Source organism: Bidens hawaiensis, unplaced genomic scaffold (genome assembly GCF_021521415.1).
Source record: "Bidens hawaiensis isolate Kalapana, Puna unplaced genomic scaffold, B.hawaiensis_p1.1 tig00080516_1, whole genome shotgun sequence".
Lineage (NCBI taxonomy): Eukaryota > Viridiplantae > Streptophyta > Magnoliopsida > Asterales > Asteraceae > Bidens > Bidens hawaiensis.
In genome coordinates this window covers 5,062-31,228 of record NW_027503702.1, presented here as the reverse complement: position 1 = coordinate 31,228, position 26,167 = coordinate 5,062, and the positions used below count along the sequence as shown (strand labels likewise).

Below are 26,167 nucleotides of genomic sequence, written 5' to 3'. Positions count from 1 at the left end.
TCACAGAATCTCGTGGGAAGAAGAATGTTCGTTTTGCAAGTAACAAACCCAGAGTCAAAGTGAAGATTCAGGATGAACGAGCTAGGAAGGTTAAATCAGTTGGGGGACATCGTGACAGTGGGAGCACAGGTCGTGTTTCAGTTACAGTTCCAGGTCGACAGTGGATTAAGAAAACCAGTATTCCAGCTGTAAAAGTCTCTCCAATGAATTACTTGCTGAATATGGAGAGTGTTTGTTCTCAGGTTATCTCAGGATCTGGTAGTTCGTTACAGTGGGAGCCGGTAGGGACAGAGAATGGGTCAGGGGCAGTTTCAGCCGTGACTGACGTGTTGGAGTTCCAGGGAGCTTCAACGGGCCTTCAGGTTAATTGATGAGAAGGCGGTGGCAACTAGAAGAAGTTTAATGTTCAGATTACAGAAGTACAATCAGGAGTGCAGACGAGAGTATTCAAGGCCTCCGAGTGGGAGATTGTTGGGTTTCGTAGGCCTTTTGTTGGCCCGATTTATTATTTGAAGTCCAAAGGGCAGATCGGTGTAGGGTGGCCAGACCGAAGCCCGGCCCGGTTTAGATTTCTTGCATAATAATTTACTAACCCTAGTTCAGTCTCTATATAAACAACATTATGTACTTGTAATTTTTGTCACTCAATAAAGATATACCTAGTTGCCACCCGTGGACGTAGGTCAGTTTAGACTGAACCACGTTAAATCCTCGTGTTCGTTTATTGCTTTCGTGTGTGTGTTCGGTTTCAAAATGTAAGTGCGTGTGTGATCATTATAGGTTTTAGAAATGAAATGAAATGAATTGAATAATTTACGAACCAAGGAAATTTTCTTTAGTTTAATACATGCTCTAGTAGGTCGGTAATTATTATAAAAACTAAAAAGTTAAGATTATTTTGTTGAATATCTCAACCAAAATCTCTTTTAGTGAAATAGTCATGATTTTCACCAACATTCATAATAAATATTAAAATCAAACTATTAATTAGTATGCTATTAGACCTTGTGAAAGCTAGTATATATAGCGAGTTTTCCGTTTTACTCTGGAAAAAAGGATTATTTTTAAGCCTTAACAACAACCTTTTAGTTAAAAATGGGTTATCCTACCGGTTGCTTTAAGTCATGAGGTTGTATAACAAATTAAACAAACAAATAAAATAATGCACTAGCTAACTTCACCCTAAAGTACGTGTTTGTATGTATATATGCATGCACACAACAGTACGGATATAGAACCGAGAATTGATTGTTCGTTGCCTATGATGTCTTGGCTAATTGGCAGAATGGTGAGCCTTCCTTCATTTTCAAGTCCTTTTTTTTATAAACTTATCATGGTTTTGGGATAGGGACTATTATAATTTCTTTTTGCACTAGGATGCTAAGAGACTCTTTGGTAGCCTTTTAATGTTTTCATTAAAAGGCTACATTCAAATCAGTTAGAGGTAAGTGTATTTAGTTCATTTAAAAACACCTCTTAATGATTTATGGAGTTTCTTAATGAATAAATTTTAGAAACATGCTGATCGATTCAGAGGCTACTTTTTAATTTGTCAGGCATTTTGTCAAACAGCCCCTAAGACAAAATATTGACATGCATATTTGGCAGTTGCTATAAGATTAACCTTAATATGGACCTTTGCTAATTATCTATCTATGCATCTTTCTAATTCATGCAGGTTCAGTCTATCACATTAGTTTTGGTCTTGCTAATATCTTCTGCTTTAAGTTCTACTACAAGAAGCAGTCTTGCTTCGACTATAATTTTTGACGTGCTCAAATATGGGGCCAAGGGAAACGGGAAAACAGATGACTCGCAGGTATCCGAACAGCCAAACTATTGTTTCGGCAATTTGTTTGTTTGGGCAGTATTATGTTACTTATATTTAGGAAATTTATAGGCTTTTATGAACGCATGGAAGGTGGCATGCCAATCGAAACCAAATTCTAAGAGTATATTGAACATACCTAGAGGGAGGACTTATTTGTTGAAGCCAGTTGCTTTCACTGGTCCATGCAAGCCCGCCAAAATTTTCGTCTAGGTATATATGTGTGTATGTATGTATGTATGTATGTATAACAGTTTAAGATGTTATATAAATTAAAATAGACTTGGGATGAATTGTACCAATAGCCTTTTACTGAAATCGACTAACATTGATTAAAGAACATGCATTTGAATTTGTTTAAGAATAGAATCCTGAAGTAATTTAGTATATTCAACAAGAATTTAGGACATCACTCAATGGAAATATGGCTAAAACATTGTGAGACTACAACAAAAAGCAGGAGCACATGTCTTTTTGAACAAAGTTTTGGAAAAAAGACTGAAAAATGTAGGATCATGTGAGTATATTCAACAAGAACTCATTATAATCACATGAAACATATAGATCAACTCTTCTGTAGTGTAAGTTTACCGATTTTCCAAAAAATTTTATAAGTGGTTTAAATTTACCCGTTTTGTCTGAAATTTAGAGCACAACCCCTATTTATGAAAATTTTCATATGTATTAAGCCCCTTTTGGCGTTTTTGTCAAAGCTTCGCCACTGTTGACAGCTAACGCCTTATTATTTCAAGTGGCTGTTAGGATAGAGACCAGACGGTCCGTTTTGACTAGAAATTTTAAGTTTGACCGTTCGTATATTGACCAAATGGCCGTTTTGATCAATAATTTTCATAGTTTGACCACCAATTGTTAGAAACGGCTATCCGAATTTTGTTAAAACATACATTCTGGTTAATAATTTTCAAAGTCTGACTTCTGGGGTCAAAACGACGATATGAGTGTATTGCGGACGCCCGTGTGATGGTAGGAAATCTAATAGAGGTGGTGTAGCTATAACATGACCCTTATCAAAAATGAAAACAGGTGTCGGGAAACATTGTCGGTTCGACCAGGAAAGGCGATTGGATGAGTAATCATGCTGATTCATGGCTCTTATTTTCCAATGTGAATGGTCTTACAGTGAGTGGGAATGGCCGAATAGATGGTCAAGGTCCTATGTGGTGGAAAGATGCCTGCATTAGTCCTCCACCACCAGTATGTTATTATCTTCATCCTTCAAAATTTATAAGTTTCATTAATTAATCTTTAAACATACAACATGAATACTTAATAATTCCTTTGTTTTCAGGGTATAACTTGTCATGCACCAGTGGTAAGTAACAGACCAATCGCAATCTTTGACCGGGATCATAAACTCATGGGGAATATGACCAAAATATTAATTTGACCAGTCAAAATAAACAAAATGTTTATTTGACCAGCTTTTTCTCGTAATGTTCACCCTCAATCTCGTAGACCCATATACTTTTTAATCATTGGCCCACGAGATTTTTAACCAACAAGATTTTGTCACGCGTCATAAATGTGCCGGGTAGATATTTTTTTTTAATATTCAAAGCCGACGGATTTTTTAGACGTTCGACGAGATTCTTTGTTTTTTTTTTGCTTCTGACGAGATTTTTTTAGCTTTGGACGAACCTTTTTCTTTTTTTTGCCTAGCGACGAGATTATTTTGGCTTCCGTATTTTTTTACAAGTGGCGGAATCAGGTTGTTTAAAAATCCCGTAAAGTATTGATCAAGAATCAACGAGATTTATCTTGACTTTGACTGTTCAAATGGACATTTTGATCACTTTCACTAATCTCATGCATATTTGTGCGAAGTCAATTCTCCAATTAGGGATGGCAATGGGTCGGGTTTAGGTATTCCCAAACCCATACCCGGTTATAAAAGTCCATCCCAAACCCGTCCTAAACTCGTCGGGTTTTAATCAGGTAATTACCCGTCGGGTTTTGGGTTTCCTATCGGGTTTTGACAAAATACTCTTCGGGTATACCCGGCTCAAAACCTTTAGGGTTTCTACCTAGGTTTTGACAAAATATAACTAATCGATTACAAAGATGGTTACCATAAAGGTAAAATATCTCAAATAATTGGCATAAACAAGTTTCGACAAATAATATATTTGGAATATAGTATATATATAATATAATAAGCTATATCGGGTACATCGGTATATAATCGGGTAAATGGGGTCTATGTTATCGGGTAATCGGGTCGGGTAATCAGGTATATTAAAAATCCCAAACCCGTCCCAAACCTGCAAAAAATTTCAAAATTATTCCCAAACCCGTTCCAAACCCTAACGGGTAGGGTATTACCCGTCCCATTTATGTCGGGTTTCGGGTTTTCCCATCAGGTTCGGGTTTCATTGCCATCCCTATCTCCAATAAATCAGACTTTTATTTGTTTTATTCTATGAACAGACAATACAGTTTAAAAGATGCAACTCCATGCGACTCAACGGTTTAACATTTGTGAATAGCCCACGAGTGCATATTCTTTTAACTACTTGTAACGGTGTGATTACGAGTAACTTACATATAATCGCCCCCGAAACAAGCCCAATACTGATGGAATTAACATTGCGGGTTCCACTAATGTTAATATACGTGACTCCGTTATTGCAACAGGTATGCTGTATTTTCTCTGTGTTGTTTTTTTATTCTCATATGTTGGATTTTTTTAAGTTTTAACACAATTTTCCATCATCTTGTATAATAATCGTATAGGGGATGACTGTATTGCTATTAGTGGAGGTTCTTCAAATATCAAAATCAGCGGTATCATGTGTGGGCCTGGCCACGGAATCAGGTATGGCTTTCGCATATTACATTTTTTTTTAAATTTTATTCATTTATTTCCATAAAAGGCGTGTTTTGTGAAGGAGTCGACTATTACACACATAGTCTGACATCTATTTCCACATCGTTTCAAAGAGCCGACTATTACACAGCCGTTTTGACCAAAAAATTTCAAAATTTGACCATCTATGGTCTGAACGACGGAGATATTGGTCAAATGGCCGTTCTAATATAACGAATAATGTTTAAACTTTAAAGTTTGACCTCTTTGTTCAAACGCATGTCCAGACCAATAATTTTCATAATTTGACTTTCTGTTTTGTTCAAAACCGTTTGACTAAGTGTTTTGTTGACGCAGTCGTTTAACGGTGTGAAATCAAATGGGGTAGTAGAAAAAAGTTTAAGAAAATGTTTTCAAATGACCATTTTCAAATGGGGTAGTGGAAAAAACTTTTTTTCTCAAGCCATTTGACTAAGTGTTTTCAAATGCCCTTTTGTGATCCTATAAAATGATAAGAGTACATGGAAAAAAGTTTAAGAAAATATCGGTTTTATTGAAAAATTTTGAATTATGCGTGTGCATATCAAATTTTGACCATATTTTAGTCAACTTAGTAACATAATGCATTTACATTTTTGTGTAGCATTGGATCTTTGGGACATGGTGGAACTGATATTGTGGAAAATGTAGATGTGCGCAATTGTACTATGAGAAAAACCTTAACCGGAGTAAGGATAAAAACTTATCAGGTATACCTTCTTTCCTTTCTCATAAAAAAGCTCTAGAAAAGCTCTCAAGGGGGTTGGATGTCATGCATCAAGTTAAAGTAATATTATAATTTGTAATGCTTTCTTTTCACAGGGAGGAGTCGGTCATGCAAAAAAAATTTCATTTAGTGGAATCAAGTTCGACGCAGTTTATAACCCGATCATAATCGACCAATACTATTGTCCAACAAAACAAGATTGCACGTCCGCCGTAAGCACGCCAATTAAGCTATGCTTTATATTCAAATTTTGTGTTCAATTTTTTTAAAAATATTCTGTATAAAGGCGTCAGCTGTGAAGTTGAGTGACATAACATACAGAGGAATATCAGGGACATCAAACATGGAAAATGTAATAAATCTAAGTTGCAGTAAAAATGTTGCATGCACAAATATTGTGATGGATAGCGTGTATATCAAGTCAGCGATTCCCGGAAGAAAGGTTTATGGAAGCTGTATTAATGCCCATGGAAGAGCCACTCATGTTAAGCCTTCGTTAAATTGCTTAAAACCTTAAACGACGCGCCTGATATATAGTTGCTGCTTTACAAAGTTGTTCATTCTTATGTTTATATATGCTTACCGTAACCTACTACTGTAATAAGTTATGAATATGAGCTAATTTCATACATCAATGTTTATGTTCAATCTCCCATGTACGTAGCAAGCTAGTCTCCTTGTATTTGCTTTTTATAATCAATGGAAATGGTGGGTTTCTTTAGTGAGTATGAATTTGAGAAATCTAATTTAAAAGCATTAATATAGTTAATGGCATTATGTGTTTAACATATATTTAGTTGATAATGTAGTTATTTGATATTCCTATATCACTATAGTTGTAGAGCTAATTTATTATATTTAAGTTTTTTGTATTTGTTAACTTAATTATAGTATGTAATATCTTTTGTTTCCATCTAGTTCATGTATGTAAGTATATTTGGGCTCGAGGTCTTTGTAAAAAATCTATTGGGCTTTGAATGAATAGGATGTATGGGCCCATGCTAGCACTATAAATAGTGCAAGCATAGGCATCCATAGCAACTTTTGAATCTCATTTTTACCAACTCTTCTTTCTCTCTCTATCTTATCTCTTTCTTTCTTTCCTTATATAGCAAATAAACAAACACTTAAAGACCCGAGATCCATAATGCTGTTAGTGATTTTCGATAGCTAAAAACACGGATTAATCCAATAATAGTTGTGAGATCCGGGTATAAAGACCTACAATAGTTAATTGCATTGCATGTTAGTTCCATATAGTGATATCAAGATTAATTTTGGATGTTGTGAGCTAGAAAGCATTGTTTATATTTATACTAATTGTTGCCAACTAAACAACATTTGTACCAGTTTCGTTATATCCTGGACCGGCATGGTATTCATCTTTATCCATGGTTTTCGATCGATGTAAAACACATGTCGATATCCTTTGACATATCACAACTTTATTTTCTACATGAATATTTTAACTTTTATTTTATTATATCAAATATCATTGTAAATATTATTTTATGTGCATAATATATAAAATGCATAGACATGGCTTCGCGCAGTATCCATTTTGTTCCTAATATATGTCTTCTTAATTAATATACAAGGATCTTGAGTAATTTAATTAATTACTATTTAATACATGACATTAAAATAAGATACTAATTCATACAAATTATATTTTTGAATACATCATACACATCACTATTCATAGGTGGCTCACGCAAAGGATTCTTGTACATTACCCTAGAGATGTTCAAAACGGTTTGGGACTACCGGTTCCTATATTCAAAACCACCTTTTAAACCGGTTCCAGGCTCGAACCGGTTAGGGAACCGAACCGGTTCTCTCACCCTCGGACCCCTAACCTATCTAACCGGTTCTTACCGGTTCCTAACCCGGTTCCTGTACCGTAACCGGTCAAAAAACGGCTATTTTTGACCCCAACGGTCAAAAAACGGCCAAAAAAAACGGTTAGGAACCGGTTCCGGTTCCAGAACCGGTTCCGGTTCCTAACCGCCCCCACTCAGAAATGCAAGAACCGGTCACGGATCATCGGGTTGAATCAGATAGGGTCCGGTTCCTACAAAAAACGGGTAGGAACCGGTTCGGGTCCGGTTCGGGTCCACCGGTTCGGTTCCAGGAACCGGTTTTGTTGATCATCTCTACATTACCCCTTTAACTCTTTGTTATAACTTATAACTAGTATAGCATATCAAAAAAGTAAAAAACAATAATGACCGTATAATTTAATCCCAATGTAACTTTGTGTTTGCATGCACACACAGATGACCATGACAATACAGACTTCAGACAGCACATAACCGCGAATTCATTGTTTGTTGGTTGCATATGATGTGTTGACAGAATGGTTAGTCTTCTTTCATTTTCAAAGCCCCTAATTTCTTGATTCTTGAATTAATATAAACAACTAAGCAGGTTTTTTTAACATGTACTGTTTTATTAATTTGTCCTTTTGCACTAGGACACTTTTCTCAGAAAAATATTTGTCAGTAATACTCACAACATTAAGATTCATATGGGATTTTGCATATAGTTAACTTATGCATCATTCACATTCATGCAGGTTCACTATATCACATTAGTACTTTTGGTCTTGCTAACATCTTCTGCTTTAAGTTCTTCTAATTCAAGAATCAGTCTTGTATCGACCAACATTTTTGATGTGGTCGAATTTGGCGCTAAAGGAGATGGGAAAACCGACGACTCACCGGTACTAAAACTCTTTCCATATCATTAATTTGTAGATTGTATGTATGTATGTGACTTATATGTGCTAATACATTTTTTAATTGGTAACCATAAAAACTCGTTACCGAAAACATGATTTTTATTTTAATATACAGGCTTTCGTGAAAGCATGGAAGGCAGCATGTCAATTGACAACAAATTCTAGGAGTACATTGAACATACCATCTGGAAGAACGTATTTATTGAAACCAATTTCTTTCACTGGTCCATGCAAGCCCTCCAAAATTTTCGTTCAGGTATATAGCCTGATAATATCTTTAAATTTATCAAAAAAAAAAATTAAAAAAAAATACCAAAAGAGGCATGTTAGACAAAAAAAAAATAGCCTCAAAATAGGCATTGAATAGGCTATCAGGCTACATATAGGTGCCTAAATAACGATGAATGTACTCTGGTGTTCCCTACACTTCTTTTTATGTTTCTTGGGAAAGACAATAATAATCAAGGTCGTCTTCGAAAATTTATATGCATCGGCCAAGCCGAAATAAAAAGGCTCATAGACCCTAATAAGTAACGAAATAATATAAGCAAAAAAATAAATTAGGCGTTATTTAAATAGTTTTTTCTTTGGTTTAAACAATTAAATTTTTATATGAGCTAACTTGGTTATGATTTAGGTTGTGTAAAATTTTTTTGTATAAAAATAAGCTTAAATTTGTATCAAGTGAGACTAGATCAACCTACAACCTTTTGGTTGAGAGTCATGCCCCTTTGCTACTAGGTCAAACTAGTTAATGTATAATTAAGGAAACATTAAATATACATATTTTTTTTCATAAAAATATATATATATACAAAAAAAATTTTGTACCCCCGAAAATTAAGTGCCCCGGCCGGTCGTACATGTTGCACAGTGTCCCAGCCGGCCTTGATAATGATGCAATAATGGTTAGGCTAAGGTAAAGCCTAGCTCGACATCCGTGCCTGCACTGTGGTTGAGCATTACCATCCCACGAATCGACAAAACCACTTTTGCCCAGACGCTCTGACGCTAACAATGAGGCTCCACCTTAGCCTGACCATTATTGCACAAATTTTTCTTCCAAAAAACATAAAAAAGAAATGTAGCACAACCCTAGAGCTCACTCTTCGTCGTTTAGACACCTCTATAGCCCGATCGCGACACATGTAATATTAAGGTTTTGCCAACTCAGCTTACATGGTATTTCGTGTCCGCCCATTTGGCGCCTAGTGGTGCCCAGAACGCCACAAGCTTTTTTGTCAAGATGTTTGGTAAAGAAAATTTTGCATTCCTATTTTGAAAACATTTTGAGTCAACATGTCTATTTTGCTAATTATCCCTAGAATAGCAGGTGCTAGGAAACATTGTTGGTTCAAGCAACAAGACCGATTGGATGAGTAATCATGGCGATTCATGGCTCTTATTTTTAATGGTGAGCGGTCTTACTGTAAGTGGAAGTGGCCAAATAGACGGTCAAGGTTTCATTTGGTGGGAAAATGCCTGCATTGGCACTCCATCACCAGTAAGTTATCATCTTCATTCTTCATCCTTCATAATTAATAAGTTTCCTTATCTTTATAATCATATTAAAATAGAACTCATACTTACATGCAATAATTTCAGGGTAGAACTTGTCATGCACCTGTGGTAAGAAACCAATTTATATATTTTCATTAAAATTTTCACCAAAATTATACATATAACTTTGTACAAACTAAAGTATTCGATCCAAAATGTCGGTTTAATGCTACAAACAGGCGTTGCAATTTAAACGATGCACCGGCTTGCGACTCAATGGCTTAACACATATAAACAGCCCACGAGTCCATATCACAATAACTACTTGTAATGGAGTCATTGTATATAATTTACATATAATCGCCCCTGAAACAAGCCCGAATACTGATGGCATCGATATTTCAGGCTCCACCAATGTCAATATACGTGACTCCATTAATGAAACAGGTATGTTTTTTTTTTCCTATTATTTTTATTCTCACATGTTTTATTTTCAAAATCAATTTTTCCATCATTTTGTATAATAACAGGAGACGACTGTATTGCTATTGGTGGAGGTTCATCTTATATTAAAATCAGTGGTATCATGTGTGGGCCAGGCCATGGAATCAGGTGTCGCTTTCACATATTGTATAACTTTTATTCCAAGGGAAAAAAAAGTTGATATATATAGAATAATTTATAATTCATCAATATGTAACTTAATATTGTGTAGCATTGGATCCTTGGGACACGGTGGGACGGATGTGGTGGAAAACGTAGACGTGCATAACTGTACCATGAGAAAGACACTAACTGGAGTAAGGATCAAAACTTATCAGGTAATTCAAGTAATTAACATGGATTAGTTAAAAAAACTTATCAGGCTCAAACCCTGCTTGAGTAGCACATGCGCAACTTGGCATATTTACGTCTCTACCCCTTTTTCTAAAGGAATTGTTCGCAGTGTTTTTCACGTCTCTTTTAAAAGTCAGTTGTTACAGGGAGGAACTGGATATGCAAAAAAGATCTTATTTACAGGCATTAAGTTTGATGCGGTTAATAACCCGATCATAATCGACCAATACTACTGTCCCACTCACCAAGGTTGCCTCACTTCTGTAAGCATCATGCCAACTTTTAAGCTCATTTTCATCTCTTGCAAAACTTTTATCTAAAGTACTATTTGTTTATTTATTTGTTGAATACAAAGATAACAGCGGTGAACTTGAGTGACATAACATACAGAGGAATCTCAGGGACATCAAAGACGGATAATGTAATAAATCTAAGTTGCAGTAAAACTGTTCCATGCACAAATATCGTGGTCGATAGCGTTCATATCAAGTCAGCAATTCCAGGAAGAAAGGTTTATGGAAGCTGTATTAATGCTTGTGGAAGAGCTACACATGTTAAACCTTATTTAGATTGCCTAATACCTTCAGCCAATGTTTCATGTAAGGCTGAAGTTGGGCCCCTACGGCCTTGATTACTCTTATATACCCTGATAGTTGTTTCTTTGAAAGGTTGTCTATGTTTACGTCTAATTTTACCGACTATATATATGAGCTAATTCTATAGTTCTATATATTATATAGTTCCATTCCTCCACATTATCACCATTTTCTTTATATCTGTTGTTCATAATCAAATAGTTTTTTAATTATACCAAATCAAATTATCTTTAAAACATTAATTAATTAACTTAGTATATAGAAACAAATACTTTATTAGTCAAATAGTATATATTAATTAAAGTATTGTATAAAAGAAATTAACTAGAAAAAAAGTGTTAAATATTGTATATGTTAATAGTTTTAAAAGAGAAGCATTACACATTTTCATTCATAGTTTAGTCACTTTCATGACTTTCATCCATTTTTTTCTCTTTTTTTTCCACCGGCTAAACACTAGGGTTTCAAAAACTTGCCATCAGAGACGGCCCAAAGGGAGGTTGAGGAGGTCGACAAACCCAGACCTATTTTTCTGAGAGGTCCATAATTGTTAAAAATAACATATATTTTATATATAATATTTTTTTTAAAAAAACATAAGTCAAAAAATAACTCTTTGGTGCAATGAAAGAAGTATTGATCTATGGAATCAAAAAGTCATACGGGTTCAATTCACATTTGTAGTCTTTATTTTTTAAGAAAAAACTTTCCTTGTGTTTACATGGTTATTTTATTATTATTATTTGCTTTGATCTTAGTGCAACTTAATTGGTAAAATTGTTAATCACATAATTAAAAGTGTAATTTAAGATGTCTTTTTTATGTTCGTCCTATGGATCATAATTTTAAGAGATTCCCTAAGACGAATTTAATTGTCATATCTGTTATATGTAAGTATATTTTCTCTCTGTTCATGGAAGCTAGATCAATTATATACGCTACCTTTTCTTTCTATTTATATAAATGATAAATTCTTTCCGGTACTTACATTTACTACTTGAACTTCAATCTTGTTTATGTTTTTCTTTTCAAAAAGTGTTCAAACAAAGTAAATAAATAATTCAACTCTTATCATGATCAACTGATCGAGACTATAAATAATCTTATATTTTATAATTCTAGCAATTTGAAGCAAGTATATATGGAATATAGTTTTTCTGAATATTCAATAGATCTAAAATCCAAGCTCATAATGGAATGAAAGAAACCACTACTTCGCTTTTTGGTTGGAACGCCTTTGACCAGGATCAGGAACCAATTCGAACTTTCGAAGGTTGCACCATGAGAGGTCAACGAGAGTTGTCAAGAAGAGCTCAAGTTTGACTCGAGTGAGTAAAACAAAAACCATATCGGTATATCATATATGTATATCTTTAAAAGACACTCCGACTTCAAGGTACATAATTACAAAATAATGTAACAAATAACGATACAAATAAAATGACCAGTCATCATACACTAGTTTTTATTTATAATAGCCTTGTGAAGGAATGCATGCACTATGTATGTCATGTCCCTCTGGCCAACATTTTATTATAATTATCAATGGACTCCATCCTCTGAATCATCAGCTGCTTCCTAAACTTCATGATGAACTCCTCAGCACTTTGATCTATGTCCGCCACCGTTGGCGGCTTGCTCTTCTCCGCCACCACCTTTGGCGGCGTGTCCACCATCTTTGTTGGTAGCACCACCGTCTCCTTCATTAAACCCGCCTTTGGCCCTCCATCTTCTAGATTTTTTCTGTTGATTTCACTATGTGAAGGAGGTGTCTTTGTGTACCTCTTCATTTTCGGATTTTGATATGCTTTTACACATAACCTTGTGCATTTTCCTTTCATATTTATAGGTGAGCAATCAAGATGAGACCTTAAAAGGTCAACTTGTGGCAAAGAGTGTGGCAACAAAAGGGGATACCATGTGGTATATCTGGTAATCACATGACCACCACCCAAGGGACAAGGGGTAGACTTTTTTTTTTTTTTTTTTTTAATTGGCATGCATGGTTAGATGTCATACATAACCAATTCTTAGTAAAGAATTATAAGAGATGGATTAAATTGTATTTATTGCTTTAAATATGATATATAAGCCGTTTTTCTACTTAAAATTGTTTTGTGTCGACTACTTTTGACACCTAGCCATCCAATATTTAACAGACTTTTAAAAGGACCTACACATAGAAATACATAATTGAGATTTTGAACTTCTGAGTGAGTTAAACTGTTAAAAGGGCCCATAAGCAACACAATAAAGGTTTCAATGAGCGAATTCCATCAAGTAATAAGCTATTAGGGCTCTGGCTTTGCCACCGAAGATTTTCCTTTATTCCTAGTGATTTCAAATCTTTCCTTTTTTTTTTTAATGTAAAGCACATAAGTCACTTATTGTCTTAAAAATCACTTATTCTCTTAATTTCCGCGTATATATGTGCGTATAATTATATTTTACAATTTCTTAAATTTAACAATGGCCGTTAAATCAAAATTTTCAATAAACCTAACCCTCACGTAATGTTTTAATTCATCCAATCATACATTGTTTTTCTATTGTATTCTAATTTCACTTTGACCTTAAATGATACGTAACAGATCGCAGTAATGTCACACGTCACGTACACCGGTACACGTGCTTATTTGTCAGTATTAAATCAACATTAATTAACTCATTTTCAAGCAAATTGCGTGAAATTATCACCACTAATTATAAAAACTACAAGCAAACACATATTATGGGAAACTTCAACAAAGGAGGGATAAAGGTACAAACCACACCACCATAAATACGACCATACGAGTAGCTTGTTGCTAAAGTGAAGGATTTGGATTTTGGACGGTGACCACTAACCCATATTTCACAAACACGAATTCCATTGTACGACATTTATCCCCTTTTATTGGACTTGGTTTTCACACACACGCATTAGGACGGTGACCCATAGATACTGGGCTTTGGTTAAGCCCAGCCCATTATAAAAACTGAAGTTTAAAATTTAGGGATGCAAAACGAGACAAACCGCTTGAGAACGGATTGAAAAGAGCTCGAAATAAGCCGAGTCCCAACCTAAATAAAACTGTTTAGTTATTGAGCCCAAGCTCGAGCCTTGCATGGGAAGTTCGTTAAGGCTTGTCCAGCCTTGTGTACTTTTAAAGTTTACATCTTTTGAACTTCTATGTATTAATTTCACACTACACATCCAAGCTTGAGTTGAGAATTGGCTCGTTTAAGGTACTACATGAGCTTGAGCTGAGCCTAGGTTCTTTTAAGGTTTTTCTCACAATAATAATAAAAAGGTATATGGGTTTTTATTAATTCCAACTATCGTCTTTTGGTTGCTACTGGTCCCAACTAACGAATTGACTGCTGACGGTCCCAACTTTTAACGTACATGTTCATAACGGTACGCGATTAACAGAATCCTAACGTTGTTAGTTTTAGGTTGCCGGAAAAACAATTTTGGCCGGAAAACTAATTTTTTTCCCGAAAACTCAACATTTTCATCCCAAACATCTTGGTAACTATGTATAGGACTTTAGAAACTTTTTTCTAGTAAAAACCCCAATTATTGAGGTCGTCGGAAACCTTAGAACCATCGTCGGAATCGGTTGATGGTGCTCAAGTGGTGGTGGTGGCGGTGTTCAGGTGGTGGTTCCAGCAACAAATTTGACTTTTCCAGCAAAAAAACGTTTGTCCGGTGATCTGAAACTAACGGTGTTAGGATTCTGTTAGTCGCGGACTATTAGAAACAAATACGTTAAAAGTTAGAGCCGTCAGTAGCCAATTCATTAGTTGGGACCGGCAGTGACTAAAAGACAATAGTTAGGATTAATAAAAACCAATATACCTAACAAGAAAAACTAATAATAAATAAGTCGATATCGGTTTAAAAAAACAACTCACTAATCAAGCTCAAGGTTTAGAAAACAGCTCAAAACGAGCCGATCTTATGATCAAAACGAGATGAGCTCGAGCCTAGTAGGCTCAGCTCGTTTCCACCCTAAATAAGTCGATATCGGTTTAAATAATAAAGGCTATTAAGGGGACAACTTCATAGAACAGTAACCAAGTTTCAATTTTGTTCCAATTAAATCACTCATATTTTATTTTGTCTCAATTAGGTCACTAAACTTTCAATTTTGTCTCAATTAAGTCAACTCGACTTTCAATGTGTCTCAATTAGGTCATTCAACTTTCAATTTTAGCTCAATTAGGTCACTCAACTTTCAATAAATGTTCTAATACTATGTTTTCTACCTTCATATTTTATGTTTATTAATAATTTAAACGTCATTAAAACCAACATTTTTCTACTTTTTATCAATAAATGCATCACTTATGATGATATAGTAGTTGTTCTTCTCGTTTTACAATACAAATTGAAATTAAATTGAGACAAGCTGAAAGTTGAGTGACTTGATTAGGACAAAACAAAATACAAGTAATTTAATTGGAACAAACTTGAAACTTGGTTACCATTATTAATTTGTCTTTGAGGCCCAGCCCAATAACCCAACAACCATTACCAGAACTACAGATTATCCATTATCCATACGGTGGCCAATCTTCAATAATGGAAACAATTAAGCGGTCACTACTCTCCGGAAAATGCTCCATACTCGCCGGAGCCTCACTATTCCATACACCCGTTTCAATTAACCGACGTCAATTCAAACCAGCTATAAAATCCGCCATTAAACTCCAATTTATCACGAACAACAAAGATCGAAATATGAGTTCTTCAACCGGTCCGGTTCGGGCCGGTTGGTTTCTCGGGTTAGGTGAGAAAAAGAAAGTCACAGATTTGCCGGAGATTGTGCAAGCCGGTGACCCGGTTCTTCACGAACCGGCCAGAGAAGTACGGCCCGAGGAGATCGGGTCGGACCGGGTTCAGAAGGTTATTGATGATATGGTGAAGGTTATGAGGGCTGCTCCTGGGGTTGGCCTTGCTGCTCCCCAAATTGGTATTCCTTTAAAAGTTAGTTTAATTAATAGTTTTATTATTATTTGTTAATTTTATAAAGAAATTTGTTAATGGGTTGACCCGACCCGACCCGTTTTAGATCATTGTGTTGGAGGATACTGAAGAATATATAGGGTATGCACCAAAGGGAGACATCAAGGCACAAGATAGACGTCCTTTTGATCTTTTGGTAAGTTTTCATGCCTTAAGTTTCAACTCGAGCCCATCTCGTTTTTTGACGGGCCGATCATGAGGGATGTAAACGAGCCGAGCCCGAGCTGGACTAGGCTCGTTTTTACTTATGAGAGCTTGAACTCAGCTCGTGTGTCGTTTTTTAAAACTGAAGCTCGCCCGGGCCTGGGACGTTTATTATTTACTAATTATTTTATATACATATTTAGTTATTTTGAAATATTTTGATAAAACTTTGAACGAACGTAAGCTTAGCTCAAGCTCGGTCGGTTGTGCAGTATGAAACTAATACATGGAATTTGAAAAGAGTTATAACTTAAAAATACATAAGGTTTGACGAGCCTAAATGATCTTTCCATATAATGCTCTATCTAGGGCTTGATAACTAAACGAGCTTTACTTGAGGCCGGGCTCGATAAGACTCGGCTCCTTTCGAGCTTTTTATTGATCCATCTGAAGTAGCTTATGAGTGGCTTGGCTTGTTTGCACCCTATGAGTATGTCACAAGCATCTCAGCTCGTTCCCGGATAATACAAGTAAAATCGCTCATAAAATTCTTGAAAATTCAGGTGGTTATAAACCCTAATCTTCAAAAGAAAGGGAACAAATCAGCACTGTTTTTCGAAGGCTGTTTGAGGTGAGTAATCAGTACTTTATCACACGGGTTGAAAGTGGCCCGTTGTGTTTTTATAATGCTTACAACATTCTAAACGTTTTGTTTAAACCAAAGACTGTTATCTTACTAAAATCTCGGCCCGTTTTGATTGTGCAGTGTTGATGGGTATAGAGCAATGGTAGAAAGGTTTCTAGATGTGGAGGTAACGGGCTTGGACAGATACGGTCAGCCCATCACGGTGAGTGCTTCGGGCTGGCAGGCCCGTATTTTACAACATGAGTGTGATCATCTAGCAGGAACTCTGTATGTTGACAAGATGATTAACCGGACATTCAGGACTGTAGAGAACTTGCAGTTGCCTTTAGCTAATGGCTGCCCTAAGCTTGGTGTTCGGTAACATTATGGTTTTATGGTATTAAGTACTGCAATTTGTGCAGATTTTGTAGAGGATGAAGTGTATTCCTTCTGAAGCATCATTTTAATTGTAGTTTTTACAAGCATATATATATAATATTAGTTTTAGGTAATTCCTCAGTAAATGAAAACCCATCTCCATGTGTATATTCAACCCCACCTGTTCACCTACCATCTAAATTGAGCAGCCCATTTTTTTCATTGGGCGGAAATTTATTAAGGTTTGTTGTTTATCGCTAAATATTTTTTTTTTTTCAGTTTCACGGTCATTAGAAATCCACAATAGAAATACAATATATCTATAGTTTCTGTATACGGGTTCTCTTCATATCATCAGTTTGCAACTGAATTATTTGTTTACACCCCAACGTTTAACACGAAATAAACAAAACCAAATATAGTATTTGATTCTTTTACGTTAAATGCGTGAGGTACAGATTAAGTAGAAAGAAACTTAGTTGTATAAAATTAGAACTCTGCTTTAAGAAATGTTTTTTTTACAATCAATCAGTTAAAACCATACAAAATTCAAATTACCTTTTTAAATTTGTTACCTTTCATAGCCATAAACATCAGTTTAATGGAAACAAAATTTATCAAAAACTTTCAACCAAAAATGGATACCAAAAACCTCATTTCACTCATATTCCTTCTTCAAGCAACTATCAATGCTGTTAGTCCCTCCATAGCTCAAAAACCCGGCCTACGTATTAATCATCAATCGTTCATGTGTAATAAAATAGGCAATTTCACATCTGATTTGGTAGCAGAACGAGACGTCGCATTGACTGATCTTCTCGTACATATTGGAGACTCTCGGGGAAATTACATCGGTACCGTATATGGGCACAGTAGAGATATTTGGGGCATCGCTCTTTGCCCCTCCAACATCAAACCGGAAGCTTGCCACGAGTGTGCCAACACCACCATTACATATCTTAAAAACAACTGTCCTAAACAGAAAGAAGGTGTGGCCTGGACAGTCTTAGAAAGAGTATTCTACATGGTGCGTTAAGCGGATTATGAGTTTCAAGACAAACTTGGTGGGTGGGTTATGCCACCTTCACAAGTCCACCAAATCAGTCTCCTTATAGCCCTGCTGAGTTGGAGAAGGAGTTGAATAATTTGGCAAATAAGTTGAAGGCGACGATAAACCAAAATTCTGTCAAACGTTACGGGTCTGGTTCAGTGACTTTTGGGCCAGGTTCCCGCACTTTATACGGGGCAATGCAGTGTACATATGGTATAGGATTGGATGATTGCGATAAATGTTTATCCGATATAACCAAAAGGGTCCATAGTTGTTGTAGCAAACAGCGATCGTTGTCTGGAATAGCCGCATCTACTAATTGCTATTTTTGGTATCAGCATAATAATTTTCTTCCTTAGACACATACAGCGACTGCCTCCTCCACATTTCTACAGACTTGAGGTAATAATATAAGATGTACATTATGAAATGCAACTTTGGAGCACTAGCTCATATATGTGTAATAATCATGTGTTTAATCTATTTAAATACAAGCTAGTTCAATACATACAATTGTTGCTTTTTATATTTTAGAATAAATAATAATGTCAATCGCATGATTTGGAAGGAGAGCAAAATTTCAAGTTAGCTTTTTTATATAAAAACTGTTGTAATGCTATCTTTTACCTATAATATGTGAAGTTTATAAATGATGTTTGGAGCATCCATAGTTGGGTCACTTGGGTGTTTCCACCCCATTTTTTGTTCAAAGCGCCCAAACACCCCTACGTATGTTGTCTTTCTTGTTTAAAAAACTCTTAAGCATTTTATGGCAACGGCGTTGAAGGCACATATTCGGACCACATTTGCTTCACTAACCAATAATAATCCCTCATTTCACCGGTTTCTTTAATTTATTTATTTAATTAAAATAATATTTGCAAGAGGCTCAACGTCATAGGCGGCTGAGGGTACTTTCCTAGAGGTCCTTGTTATATTAAACCAGGTCTCCTCGCTTATGCTTATGATAATATATGCTGATCCATAATCTCACAAATAGATTTTGTCCCAATCTCCCATTTAGCCACTATGCATAAATTTAGAAAAGGCCCACATGCCTATGTGGCATTGACGTAACCTAAAAAATGGGCGTTTAAATATATGCATCATTGTGTCGCATCAATAAACCTTTTTTATCATCTATAATTTAATGCCGGGAAACAATTTTGAAAAGGAAAAAGAGTTTAAACCGTCAACCTACCAAAACTGAACTCTTTCGACCATTGTCCTGCTAACCCAACCAACTAGACGGAAACTGTAGTTAACGGTTTGACTCAAAACCGACATTAAAACTGATTGATTTCTGAGCACCTAAAACTTAGCTACATAAAAGGCTACAAATAACAGATCAGGGACAACAAGCAACTTTCACTGTATAATATACCAGTTAAAATATGTTGATTAGATTGCTTGAAGATTAGTGGTAGATAAAACACTCTGCTTAATGAAGCTATTTCAATCAGAATAGCAAACATGGGGGGTATACATAGCCTGAGGTTGACCCTTTGACTTCCCAACAAAATGAAGTTGTAACACCCCATAGGCTGATATAATTTCAACATCTTCCAAATATTATTGTTAGGATCAGACGGGTCACACGAACACAAATCACACACACTCACACTCTGCTCACAATCAAGAACACAAAGATTTAATGTGGTTCGGTCCAACTCGGATCTACGTCTACGGTGGATAACTAGAAATGTTTTATTTCTTTTTTCTTGTGATACATTCATTTCAATACAGATGAATCTCTTATATAGAGATTGAATAAGATTTTGTCAAACAAAGAAATTAATGCAGTAGAAGAAATTCCGCCACTTATTTTTGACAGGCTGCAAAACATGGTTGCAGGTTTCACACACACATTTTCTGCTGCTACTTTTGACAAACCACAAGAGTGGCTTCACACTAGTTACAGGTTTCACACACAACAATCTCCCACTTGAAGCCACAGAACAATCTTCACCTGTGCTTCAACCGTGCATCTGTATTTCTGTAAGAACTCTTGATCTTAGCGCATTCCTAGTTACCCGTCCTTTTCTTCAATTATCCTGAAGGCCAGTTGAAGCTATGCAAAGCTTCAACTTCTCTAAGGTGACAACCTTAGTCAACATATCAGATGGATTTTCACTTCCTTTGATCTTCTTCAACTTTAGAGTTCCTTTACTAACTTGCTCTCTGATGAAGTGATATCTCAGCTGTATGTGTTTCGTCTTCGAATGGAAGACAAGATTCTTTGCAAGATGAATTGCACTTTGATTGTCACAGAATAGCACATAATCATTTTGTTCTTTGCCAAGTTCGTTGAGAAAATTCTTCAACCATATAAGTTCTTTGCTTGCTTCAGCAACTGCCATATACTCTGCTTCTGTGGTTGAAAGGGCAACACTTTTCTGTAGTTTGGACATCCAACTTACTGCAGTGTCTCCCACTGTAAAGACATACCCTGTGGTGCTTTTGAATGACTGTTTACACCCACCAAGGTCTGCATCTGCAAAACCCTTCAGAATAGCATTTTTCTTCTTAAAATACAATGCCATCTTTGAAGTTCCCTTCAAGTATCTCAGCAACCATTTAACTGCTTCCCAATGTTCTCTTCCCGGATTGGACATAAACCGACTAACAACTCCCACTGCATGAGCAATATCTGGTCTCGTGCATACCATTGCATACATGAGGCTACCAACTGCAGATACATACGGAACTTTAGCCATTTCTTTCTTGTCTTCATCTGATTTGGGTGGCTGATCTTTAGAAAGCTTAAAGTGACTTCCCAAATGTGTGCTTCTGATCTTGGCAACTTTAAGGCTGAATTTCTCTAACACTTTCTCAATGTACTTTTCCTAAGAGAGTGTCAAAGAGCCGTCTTTATTTCTGAGAATACTCATCCCAAGTATTTGGTTTGCAGCTCCCAAGTCTTTCATCTCAAATTTTTCAGACATTTGCTTCTTTAATTTCTTGATTTCTGACAAATCTGAACCTGCAATTAACATATCATCTACATAAAGTAGTAGAATGATATAAGAACCCTTGAACTTCTTAATGTAACAACAAGGATCATTGTCACATCTCTTGTAACCAACTCTTCCCATGAAGTTATCAAACTTCAAGTACCATTGTCTTGGCGCTTGTTTCAGACCATACAAACTCTTCTTCAGTTTACACACTAGGTTTCCTTTATCTTTAACATGAAAACCCTCTGGTTGTGTCATGTAGATGTCTTCTTCTAGGTCACCATGTAGAAAGGCTGTTTTGACATCTAGCTTCTCTAGATGCAAGCCTTCTGCGGCTACAATACTGAGAACGAGCCGGATGGTAGACATCTTCACTACTGGAGATAATATTTCATTGAAATCTATTCCCTCTTTCTGTTGAAAACCCTTGACTACTAATCTTGCTTTGTACCGTTTGGTACCATCATGTTCTTCCTTGACCCTGAAGACCCATTTGTTGTGAAGAGCCTTCTTCCCAGATGGAAGTTTTGTCAAGTGCCAGGTCTTGTTCTTCTCAAACGACTTCATTTCATCTTTCATTGCTAGCTCCCACTGCAATGAATCTTTCAACCCCATAGCTTCAGAGTAACACTAGGGTTCACCATTATCTGTCAAGAGTATGTAGGTGACTGATGGTGAGTACCTTTCTGGTGGTCTAGTGACTCTAGACGACCTCCTTGGTTGATTTTGAGGTGTTTCTGGAGTTTGAGGAGCAACTTCTTCTTCCTCAGAATCATTACTAGAATCATTCCCTAAGCTCCCACTGTCGCTTGACTCATTCCCATTTTCTGGAATGTCGACTGAAGCTTCTTTTCTTTTTTCACCACTTTCAAACTCAACACTTTCTTTCTGAACTTCTTGTATCTTGGTTTTTCTGTCTTTATACAATTCGTTTTCATTGAAGACGACATTCTTGCTTCTGATTAATTTTCTGCCTTCATTATCCCAAAGTCTGTAACCCATTTCTTCGGACCCATAGCCAATGAATGTACACTTCTTGGCCTTTGAGTCCAGCTTATCTCTGTCACTGCTTTCCAACAAGTCATAAGCACTACAACCAAAGACTTTAAGATGTTTAAGACTTACTTTCTTCCCTTGCCACATTTCTTCTGGCAATTTGAAATCTAAGGGAACAGATGGGGAATGGTTAATCAAGTAGGCTGCAGTGTTAACCGCATCTGCCCAGAATGTCTTAGGCATCCCGGCATTCAACCTCATGCTTCTAGCCCTCTCATTTAAAGTTCTATTCATTCTCTCAGCAACACCATTCTGCTGAGGAGTTCCCGGAACTGTCTTGATCATCTTTATCCCTTCCCTGGCACAATAATCTACAAACATCTTGCTTGTGTATTCGCCACCATTATCCGACTTCAGGCACTTTACCTTCAAATTAGTTTCATTTTCAACCGCAAATTTCCATATCTTAAAAGCATCAAATACATCAGATTTATGTTTAAGAAAATAGACCCACACCTTGCACGTTGAATCATCAATGAAGGTTACATAGTATCTTGCGCCTCCTAGAGATGAAACTGATGTTGGTCCATATACATCTGAGTGAACAAGCTCCAACTTCTGAGCTTTCGGTGTCCTCCCTGTCTTCACAAAAGTAACCCTTTTTTGTTTTCCAAGAACACAAGGTTCACAGAATTCAGTTTCCACTTTCTTTAAGTCTGGAAACTTTCCTTTCAGAGCCAACATCTTCAATCCTTTCTCGCTCATATGTCCGAGTCGGTTGTGCCATAAATTTGATGGACTCGGGCCGGTGGTCATTGCATGAACACCTTCAACATGAACTTCTGTCATGTATAGAGCGCCTTTCTTTTTTCCTTTGGCAATCACTAAATTGCCTTTGATCACTTTCCATTGTCCACCCCCAAAGTGAACATTAAACCCTTCATCATCCAATTTTCCAACTGAAATCAACTTTCTCCTCAAGTTAGGAATAACCCTGACATTTTTCAATGTCCATATGGTTTCAAATGAGGTCTTCAAGTCTACATCTCCAATACCTATAATATCAAGCATTTGATCATCTGCTAAACGAACTTTACCAAAGTTACTCGTTCGTAGATTCTTGACTATATCTGGGCATGAGATAGCATGGGAAGAAGCACTCGAATCCATAATCCAAGATTCAACTGAATCTTCAACAGAACAGATGAGAGCATCACCTAATTCTTTCGAGGATACACTGTTTACTTCTTTCTTTGCAGCTAGGTTTGTACATTGGCTTCTAAAGTTACCTTTTTCTTTGCAATTCCAACATTCAATGTCTTTTCTATTCTTTGATTGCCCCATTTTTCTGGACTTAGACCTGCCTCGACTACGTCCTCTTTCGTTTCTTCTCCCTCTACTTTCTATATGCAATAAAGAACTAGAATTTGAATTTTCACCATTGCTTCTTCGTCTAATATCTTCATTCACTATCAAGTCACGAATACTCGCGAAAGTGAGTTTGATAGTGCCGGATGCACTACTAACAGCTGTGACTGTGCCTGACCAACTGCCGGGCAACGATGATAAAAGGAGTAGCGCTTGTACTTCATCTTCAAACTTTATTCCAACAGAGGCTAAACGAGAGATAATCGAGTTGAACTCATTTATGTGAGCGGTAACTGACATGCCTTCCTTCATCTTGGTGTTAACCAATTGTCGGATGAGGAATACTTTGTTTGAAGCGGATGGTTTTTCATACATGTTGGACAAAGCTTTCAATACACCATATGTGGTTGTTTCATTGACAATGTTATATGCAACACTCTTTGCCAAAGAAAGCCTAACCACACCCAATGCTTGTCTATCCAACAACTTTCATTCTTCATCATACATCTCATCCGGTTGTTCACCCAACATAGGCAAATGCAAACTTTTCTGATATAACAAATCTTCAATTTGCATTCTCCAAAATCCATAATCGCTTCCATCAAACTTATCAATCTTAATTTTACCGTCCATTAAAAAATTACCAAATTTCTACTAACCAAATGGGTTCATAGTGCTGAGTGGTAATTTATACGAGCGAAAGCAATAATCAGAAACAAAAAAAATAACTTTTGTTTCAAGCTTTAATTGGCAAGGAACAAGTTATGATGGATAATGAGATATTGTTCAAACTTGAGGGGCCTTGTGTTAAATATGAAAATTATTTTCTTTTTAAACCTTTCTTCTAGTTTCTTCTTAAGCATTCAACAAAAAAAAAATCAGATAACAAAGAAAGCTTCTTCTGGCGATCTCCCAAGAAAACGAGCGGTTATGGTGGCATGCACGATTTCCGGCGAGGGGAGCGGGCGACGGGTTTGTCGAAACCCTAAACAGTCGCGACAGTGGTGGCGGTGTTGGCGGCGGATCCGGCGGTGGCGGTGCTAGCAGCGGCGATGGCTGTGCTAGCGACGGGCGATGGAGGTGCTAGCGGCGGCGGTGTTGGCGGCGGCGGTGGTTCAGAACACTGGTTTCGAGTCCCTCATGTATGTATCCTTCTTCTTCACCTTCTCCTCCTACCTGGTTCGTGTGATTCAAGGAGCCTACGCTCTGATATTAGTTGTTAGGATCAGACGGGTCACACGAACATAAATCACACACACACACACACTCTGCTCACAATCAAGAACACAAAGATTTAACGTGGTTCGGTCCAACTCTGACCTACGTCCACGGTGGATAACTAGAAATGTTTTATTTCTTTTTTCTTGTGATACATTCATTTCAATACAAATGAATCTCTTATATAGAGATTGAATAAGATTATGTCAACCAAAGAAATTAATGCAGCAGAAGAAATGGTCAGCTCATATCTGTCTTCCGCCACTTATTTTTGACAGGCTGCAAAACATGGTTGCAGGTTGCACACACACATTTTCTGCTGCTACTTTTGACAAACCACAAGAGTGGCTTCACACTAGTTGCAGGGTTCACACACAACAATTATTACATGCAAATATCATTACAACAATTAGTTTGTAAGCATTAAATAGACATTTTAGTGATTTTCACGTTCAAAACGTTCGGCCCATTCCATTAACGGTTTTTATCATAAACGATCTGAACTTAGGATGCATTGCTGACTATAGATATACAGACATCACCTGATCTCAATATTCATAACATAATTGAATAAAAGTTAATCATAAATGATCTCATTAATATAAATCATAACCAACCGGTTCTAACAGTGGTGTCTTTGACTTCAACATCAGTGGAGTCCCTTTGTAATCATAATAACCTAATCATTATCCTCTTTTCTACATAATAACAAATCCATCAGTACTGACTGTTGGAGCGTGTCTGCAAGGCTGTAAAAAGGTTACAAAAACAAATATTAATAATAAGATAGAAATAATATAATGATCAATGAAGATGTTTATACAATATACATTTTTTGGGTCAGTTTTGCAAGATGTGGCCCACCATTCTTGGTCCATTCCATCAATGGCTCCACCTCCTTCAACCGTTAATTAGGTGATGCACATTATGAAAATAAAGCCATTTATGTGTATCTTCACCGCCCCAAACATCAGAATTACTTGAAACAACAATTGAACCTGCGATCTATGCGAATTGCTTATTGAGAATAAGAATTTGAATAAAAAGACGAGTGTGTGATGTGGACGTAGAATATTATTTAAATTTACTGATGTTTTTTAATATCGTTATAGTTACTTTTGAGTAGCAAGGTCCGTAAGACTGATTGGTTTAACTGGATTGTAACTTTCTTCAAGGATTATGACTCTTGATTCTACCTTTGAAAAACACGCAATGTCCGAAACATCCAAGAAAGCCTGAGACAAAAATGACACTGCTACCAGATTATTTCCTTCATAGAATAGATTCATACGAAAGAAGAACATGTGCTAACAATTTGT

General features: G+C 36.4%; 1 protein-coding gene and 2 pseudogenes across 2 annotated transcripts; all 3 read left to right on the top strand.

Moving 5' to 3' along the window:
* Positions 1-1,678: 1,678 nt before the first annotated feature.
* LOC143607233 (putative polygalacturonase At3g15720) lies at positions 1,679-5,938 on the top strand (annotated as a pseudogene). The gene is made up of 9 exons (XR_013148916.1): positions 1,679-1,819; positions 1,901-2,041; positions 2,873-3,043; positions 3,138-3,161; positions 4,277-4,483; positions 4,583-4,664; positions 5,299-5,404; positions 5,517-5,633; positions 5,708-5,938. The product of XR_013148916.1 is annotated as a putative polygalacturonase At3g15720 (transcript).
* Positions 5,939-7,951: 2,013 nt separating this feature from the next.
* On the top strand, positions 7,952-11,167 carry LOC143607232 (putative polygalacturonase At3g15720; annotated as a pseudogene).
* Positions 11,168-15,631: 4,464 nt separating this feature from the next.
* On the top strand, positions 15,632-17,352 carry LOC143607231 (peptide deformylase 1A, chloroplastic-like). Its single transcript, XM_077082757.1, has 4 exons — positions 15,632-16,072; positions 16,158-16,247; positions 16,819-16,886; positions 17,022-17,352. Exons 1-4 carry the CDS (start codon positions 15,668-15,670, stop codon positions 17,260-17,262), a joined length of 804 nt encoding a protein of 267 aa, XP_076938872.1. The 5' UTR covers positions 15,632-15,667; the 3' UTR covers positions 17,263-17,352.
* The last annotated feature ends 8,815 nt before the right edge of the window (positions 17,353-26,167 follow it).